Genomic DNA, 8,240 nt, shown 5'->3' with positions numbered 1-8,240 from the left:
AAACATATCAAGATTTTTGATAGAACCTCATATAAGTAGAATTAATACAATAAGATTTGTCACTTTATATTTGTTGAAATAAATGATGTTATTTCGTTTAAACAAATTAATTATTTCGTTTAAACGAAATAATTATCTCGTTTAAACGAAATAATAAATAAATATGTTTACAATTGCGCCTTAGGGGCTCCGTACTTAGGGGCTCCGTATTAGGGGCTCCGTACGATTCAATTTTTTCATCACAATATATGTTTTTTCCGTAAAATCTTGTATTGTAAGACCCTGTAATGTTTTAACTCTGCTTAACGCAACATAGGCTTGACCAGCTTGGAATATTTTATGAAGTGATATTAAGCCTCTATCGAGACTTAGACCTTGTACTTTGTGAATAGTAACTGCATAGGCGAGACGTAATGAGAACTGGCGTCTAACATCGCCCTTATAGTTAACATGAGGGCTTTCATATCTCTCAATACCAATCTCTCAGTACATTTGGCGGAAGTGGAACACTGTCTTCATTTATTTCAACTTTAGCATTATCAAATTTTACAAAAATTTTGTCAGTTTGATTATTCTGATCAGTTTGAATGAATGTTACTTGACCAAAACTTCCATTTATCAAGCAAGTAGAAACATTTAAATTAATTACTAACATAACTTTTGACCCTACACCTATTTTTAAGCAAGACACTAATGGTGTATCAGTCACTTTAACACATGTGGTTTTAAGCGTCATTTTACCGGTTCTAACATCTTTTGAATAATCTAGAGCACTGATGGACACAGAATTCGGGCATTTTTCATCAATCATTCTAGAATTATAATCATCAACTTGCTGATTAGTAGAAAATATGTGCAGACAATCATCTTCTTTACCAGTTACCCTACTCTGTAACATTTTGACGTCTCAAGCAAGCATTGGTTCACTTTTTTTTTCTTTGTCTAATTCTATTCAATGAGGGCTAAATCATCTTTTTGTCTCATAATTTCAGTAAGTTCAACAAGTNTGAAATTACCGTTCCATAGGTCTATGACACTTTCATGACATGAACTATTACCTTTAACTGGTCTTAGTTGCCCACATATCTCCAAAACATATGAGACAGATATTGTGATTAAGTGCGTTGGGTTAGAATCCCGCTCTGTATTCTGATTCCACGGTCAGTGTTTGCTATAGACAGCCCGCTGTTTGCTTTCATTCCCTCAGCCTAACTAACACCAATGAGTTATGCACATATCTTTATGGCTGAGTGGGAACTGGAAATTTCTTCCATTTCCCCTTTTGAACCTTTCTTCTATGGAAGGTTTCTTGACGATATTTTTATTATTTGGACCGAGTCTTTAACAAATTTTTGGCAATATTTTGAAATTTTAAATAATCACCACCCTTCTGTAAAACTAACTGCGAATATTTCTGAACAAAGTATGGATTTTTTGGATACTACGGTATTCAAAGGACCAAGTTTCTCTCAAACAAACAAATTAGACATCAAAGTATTTTTTAACCAACGGATACTCACCAACTTTTATATAAAAACTCTTTTCACCCAAAACATACTTTTACGGGAATAATCAAATCACAAATTTTTTTAGAATTTGCACTTAAAAAGTAGATTTTGATGCAGCTTGTAGACTAGTTTTCAGTAAATTAAGAGAGAGGGGCTATTCCAAACGATTCTTGCGCAAAATTAAAAATGACACTGTTTTGGACCTTTTGAAAATTAATGAACCCCCTCCTCCAATAAATAACTTTGGCGCAATACCATGTAGAGGTTCTCAGTGTCGCACCTGTGAACATATCCATGTCTCATTATTTTCAAAATAAAAAAAAACGGAAAAATATTTGAAATTAAAGAACGTCTCACGTGTACGGATAAAAATATCATTTACCTAATTTCGTGTAAGCGGCCATCGCTTTGATATAATTCATAGCAAAAATAGACCAATTTCTTATCATTTTAATTTACCTGACCATTCCATTGAAGACCTACTTATCATGCCTATTGAATCAATTCCTGACTCTGATCTTATCAAACCAAAAACCAAACGATTACAGAGAGAAAGCTACTGGATGGACCAACTCCAAACAGTGGCTCCAAATGGACTTAACATCCAGCATGATAATCAAATGATTCACCACCTTTGCCACCTTTAATCATACAGCTGCCAAAACCTCATCCATCGTCAAACAGTATTACAGTGAATAATTACAGAACAGATTTCCGAATGTATATACCAAACGACTTGTAATTGCCTATAAGCGCAATAAAAACCTTAGTTATTTTCTGGTCCGTGGTAGACTCGATCCCATTGAATCCAATAATACTTGACCCCCCTCTCTATTTTCTAGCTCATTAAGTATAATATATTCTAATCCTTATATATAGATGTTTATCTTTTCAGAACCTATTAATACTCTTTTCTTTTAGAACTGGTAACAAGAAAACTTTCATATTATAGACTTTTGTTTATTTCAGAAAACAGTATATTGTGGTACAATTCAAATATAAAAATAGACAATGAAGTAATTATGTATAAAAATTTGTACGAAAAAAATATTTATAAAGTCTCTGATTTGATTGGCAATAATGGAAATTGTCTATCCTATAAAGATTTCTGCCAAAATTATGCTCCGAAAGAAAACTTTGTTAGATACCACGGTGTAATAAATGCAATCAAATCAAAATATGTTAAAAATGATAAAGTAGAAAAAAATCCTACCAATTGCAAGAAAGCTTACAACTTATTAAGAAAGCAGCTCGATATTAACGTCAAACTGGGTGAAACAAAATGGTCAAATCTAAAGTGCAGTGAAAAAGACACATCCTACTTCGTTTAAACGAAATAATAAATAAATATGTTTACAATTGCGCCTTAGGGGCTCCGTAGTTTTTGATATTTTATCCATTTTTTGAAGACTCAGCCTTTGAGTTATAGGTGACTTCTTATAGTTTAAACAGCAACTTTACTTATTTTGAATCATATAAAAGGGCGCCAGTAGGGCGTCCCGCCCTGGTGATAATGCACTAAAGTCCTAACTGGTTTGTAAACAGGCGAACAAGAAATAGTTAAAACAAGTGAGACTGAAACGTCTCAAGGACAGTAATGTTTGGAAACTAGATATAAATATTGTTTATCGAATAAAAATTAAAATAATCAAAACTTACGATAAACACTCCAAATATCAGATGAAAACTGAGGTACAGACGTTTTATTATGTGTAATAATTTCAGCAGGCCTTCAAATTAGCTACAAACATGATTGGATGTTGGTGGGGACTAGCGAGGACAGTTATAAAACGCTATATGATGATTAACCTTATGTACTTCCCCATGCCACCCTAGTAGTATTAAGTTTTGATCATATTATCTCTTTTAGACTTGAACGCAAAAATCTGTCAAACAAATAGTTACCATAGCTATGTGTTGGCACGCATGACGTCATAATGACATCACAGAAATGTACCTATGTCATGGATGATCACCATACATTGCCAAGCAATGAACAATATCTGTTTTATCTCTAAACCTTGTGTTTGGAAATTGAAAAAAAAGCAGCCAATGTCGCTGTCCTGACACAATTTCCCTCATCGTGTTATCTGTCTTCATTAGCCCACATGGTGCAAAAAGTAGGACGTAAAACTCCATTCATTTCATTTCATACACTGTCTTAACAAGACGCCAATTATTCAATGGTTAAGATTTTGAAAGTTAACTGCAACAATATGACGCCATCAATAACGTCTAAAAATGCAAGTAATTTCAAGACATTTTTAAGTATGCAAAATTTCATTCAAATATATGAAAAATATATTTTATCTGCTTTTAATTACTTGGGTGTCAATTTCCTACTCTGCATAAAAATTTCTATTAATTTGGCCAGTACTGTATATGAATAGAAAGTAGAGGTGTTCTAATGACCAGGAAAAATACCAGTCTGTCTCATAATCAATACATAATTAGCTAAATTAGAAGAGAATTACCAGCAGAATTCCAATGAGTGACCGATCAAGAAAGGTCAAAAAGTATTTTTTGATTATCCAGACTACATTCATGGACATTTATGAAACACTTAATTAAATGCAATAAGAATATAACGATATGATTAAAAAATACATGATAATTCATTAGAAACACCAATTAAATCAAATCGCTTAATTTGACACAGAAAATAAGGAAACCCATCTTTAAAAGTTAAGCGGGCACTGAATCGAACATTCCAGATAGGCCTAGATTACCAAAAAATCAAGATCGACTATCATTTTTAGTTTCACTACAAATTAACAGAAATTTTGATATGTTTTCATAGAAAGGAGACAAATTCCCTGTTAAAAATATCGAGATCGTTAAAAAAAATCAAGTTTTGTAGGTTTAGGCCGAAAATCGCAAGAAGAACGTGTTTACTGACTCACGTTTCCTTGTCTTCAGGCGAGATGACAAAGCAACATTATGATCAAAGCAAGAATTTTTATTCGATCAAATTGATCTAATGAGCTCTGACTACATTTTCGAAATAGTAACCAACATATACATACCTTTGAAATTTAGTACTTCTTAATGTTGATACTAATGTTCTAGGCAGCAATCGGTCTGTGTCAAGAAGGGACGTGTTGCGCAGAGACACCTTTATTATATATGGTGTTCCGATATTACAAAAATAAAGCTTTGTAACTTGTAAACAATGTTCGTAATGACTAAAAGACGGCACAAAAATATCAATTACTCACTTTTAGTTTGTGTCTTTCGCTTATTTCTTGATAAATTCTGAGACCTAATTGCCGAAGAGCAATTACATTAGCGGTAAATTGGCTTGTTCTAGAACATTCTACGGAAGTGACGTAAATTCTCGATTTCAAGCTCCATCAAACAAAGATAAAGCCATTATGTCATCATAAGGAAACTATCTTATAAGCAATTTCAATGAATTTCAAAAAAGCTTGGATTTTATGTTGGTTGATTATTTTAGCAAAACAAAACTCGCCTGACTAGAAAGATACTAACTTAAAATACTTCCATATTAACTACAAAATGGCGATAACATTATTTTAATAATTCTTATAAGTACATTTTAAGCTATGCCCATGGACAAGCATTTGTCAAAGTAATTTCTAAAAAGTAAGACTATTTTTGTTTTTAAATTTAGGTGCACCCCTCTCTAGAATAACTCTGGCGGGTGTTGCTCATAGTTGGTTAATTTGGTATCATTTGCCTTATACTGAAGGCTTAAAATTTAAAAACTAGATAAAAACCATAACATTGGCCCCCAATATTAAGTCTGACACAACAGAAAGAGCTACAGAGCACTTTATAAAAATCGCGTAACAATGGCCTCTAAATATTATGTTTGACATTACATATATGTTTTAAAGATAGAAAGATACAGAGCACTTTATAAAAAGCTATCACACCATTCTTTTAAACATGTGTGGCAATCTTTCTGTTGTTTAGCATTGGCACCACATGAATCTTTTAACCAAGCTTTAAATAAATCTTCATCTTTCTTGAGTAACAAAAACTGACCCAACACAACATAGGCCTGAAAGGAAAACAAGAACACTCTTATAATTTGTACATCATAAAAAAACAGCGCTCTTCATAGTTCCATTTTGAATAACTTAACATTTCGCAAAAATAAACTATTATTACTTGCGTAAATGAGAAAATAGGATGGAATGTTTTCACTTAGAGTCTTTTGGGGTTTTTTTCAGACTGTACATATGGACAATTATGATTGGTTAAAACTCTTAATTACATGCAATAAGATCATAATAATATCATTAAGAATACATGAAATAGAACCCCAGTTCATTAGAAACCTTTTATACCAAACTAAATGATGTGTTATGTACTAACTTTCTGGAATGTTTTGTAGAAAACCTGCATAATGGTGAAATAAACAACGCTGTGAGCCAACTTACTCAGTTGATTTCAGATGCTGCAAGCTCAAGTAACATGGCAGTTAAGTTCTTTATTGATGGTGGACAAATCGAAACTAAACCGAGATGGTGGGGCAATGATTGCGAGAAAGTGAGGAAAAATGAATTCAAACTTTTAGACATATGGAGAAATTCAAACTGTGAAGAAGACCGTTTGGCATATAATAAAGAAAAAAATCGTTTCAAAGAACTATGTAGGGTGAAAAAAGACAATTATGACTTTAATGATATATCCAGTGTGTTACCACTTCAATCAAACAACACTATAGACTTATGGAAATGCCTAAAGAGAGCCTCAAGAGTGAGCCAAACTGTGAACAATTGTGTTTCCCCTGAGGAATGGTGTAATCACTTCAATACTTTTCTTAATCAAACCAAATTTGATATTGATGAATGTTTCAATGAGTTTGTTCTAGACTGTTTACAAACAAATCATATAGCAGATGAGATGAATGAGACTGGCTGGATGATGAAATTACAAAAGAAGAAATAACTGGAACTATCCATAACCTACCAAATGGGAAAGCTCCAGGCCCAGATGGAATACTTAATGAGCACTTAAAACACTCACTGACCATATTACTTCCCTTTCTCCATCAACTCTTTAATGCAGTTTTACAGTCAGGGGTTTATCCATCAGCATTGTGTGAGGCTGTTATATTTCCACCTCATAAGCAAGGAACTAAGAAGGACCCTGGGTGTTATTGAGGAATTTCCTTACTGTCAGTTGTCGGGAAGCTATTAACAAAAATATTAAATAACAGGCTAATTGAGTGGGGGGATGCTACAGGAAAATTTTATGAAGCTCAAGCAGGTTATAGGCGCGGTTATAGCACAATTGATAATATTTTTATATTGCAGAGTCAGAAATACCTGTCCAGGTCTAAAGGCCGATTTTTCTGTTTACTTATTGATTTTTCTAAAGCATTTGATAGTATACAACATCATCTCCTAAGATATGTATTGTTAAAGAATAATATGAACCCGAAGATTTTTAAGGTAATTTCATCAATGTATGATCAATTAAAATCGTGTGTTCAAACAGATAAATTGTCCTTACCAAATTACTTTGATTGCACAGTTGGAACAAGACAAGGTTGTATGATCAGTCCAATATTATTTACCTTTTTCTTAAATGAATTACTAGAGATGTTAAATGATGACGAATGTAAGGGTATATAATTATGTAAATGAAGATGTTCAGAATATTTCATCACTTTTGTATGCAGATATAACAGCACTGGCAGACACTGTAGGTAAATTGCAAAAACAAATAGATTGCATTAGTAAATTTTGTCAGAGATATGGAATGAAAATTAATATGGCCAAAACCAAAGTAGTAGTATTTAGTCGAGGAAAGTAAAGTATAATGAAAAATGGTACTATCAAGGGGAGGCAATTGAAAGTGTTTCCATGTATAAGTATTTGGGTCTAATGATAGACTTAAGTGGGGTAAAACTTGTGATCATTTAGCATTCCAGGGCGAAAAAGCCATGAATTCTTTGTTCAACTTTTGTAACAAGAATAATGTAAGTGTAAAAGAAAATATCCCTGTTCCAGCAAAGGAATTCAAATCAAACTGTAGGATGAAAATAATTTTGTAGCTTAAAATATCCCTGTTCCAGCAAAGGAATTAAAATCAAACTGTAGGATGAAAATTATTGAATTAATAGACTTCTTGCCAAAAATATCTTCAAATAAAAAACTACAAATACAAATCTAGCTCAACATATCTTAAATGCAAAACACCAAACACAAAACTCTACCACCAAATGTTCGAATACAAATGTTCAATAACAAATCTCGCTCAACAAATCTTGCGAAACATTTCTGCAAATTATACATCTAAAACGTCAGAAAAATCTTTTGAGAAGTCTTACTGGTGATGAACGCTTAGACGACTTGATGACAAAAATCGTATTAAGGTGACGATATCTTGTCGTATGTTATTTAATATTATTAGAATACTTCATTTTTTTCAGAAAAATAATGTTTTGATCCCTTTTTTATGAAATCGTAGCATCGCCTCGTCGTCGGGAAAAAAATTGTTGTCGGGAATTTTTTTACATCAATTTTACATGATTTTACTATACTTCTGGAAAATAAGACATCAAGGTTTTCTTTAAGGAAACCGACACCCACCAACTTATGTTTAAGTCATCTTGCCACCGTAAACACACATTTTAGGGACCAAATATTACGGTTTCAACGAATTTGTACGGAGGAAGAGGACTTCGAAGAGACATGTGCAATTGTTTTTAAACAATGGCGACAACGAAGATATGCGAAATGGTTTTTACGCAAA

At 32.7% G+C, this 8,240-nt stretch overlaps 1 protein-coding gene across 1 annotated transcript; it reads right to left on the bottom strand.

The window, feature by feature from the left end:
• Nucleotides 1-5,029: 5,029 nt before the first annotated feature.
• Nucleotides 5,030-5,538, bottom strand: LOTGIDRAFT_197749 (hypothetical protein; the record flags this gene model as incomplete). The annotated part of the gene is made up of 2 exons (XM_009068059.1): nucleotides 5,030-5,303; nucleotides 5,388-5,538. A coding segment is annotated over one exon (150 nt), but the record flags the coding sequence as incomplete, so codon positions are not given.
• Between the last annotated feature and the right edge of the window lie 2,702 nt (nucleotides 5,539-8,240).

The sequence above is a fragment of the Lottia gigantea genome (assembly GCF_000327385.1).
Source record: "Lottia gigantea unplaced genomic scaffold LOTGIsca_89, whole genome shotgun sequence".
Taxonomy (NCBI): domain Eukaryota; kingdom Metazoa; phylum Mollusca; class Gastropoda; family Lottiidae; genus Lottia; species Lottia gigantea.
The sequence above is the reverse complement of the archived record's forward strand: the minus strand, read 5'-3'. Positions and strand labels throughout refer to the sequence as shown.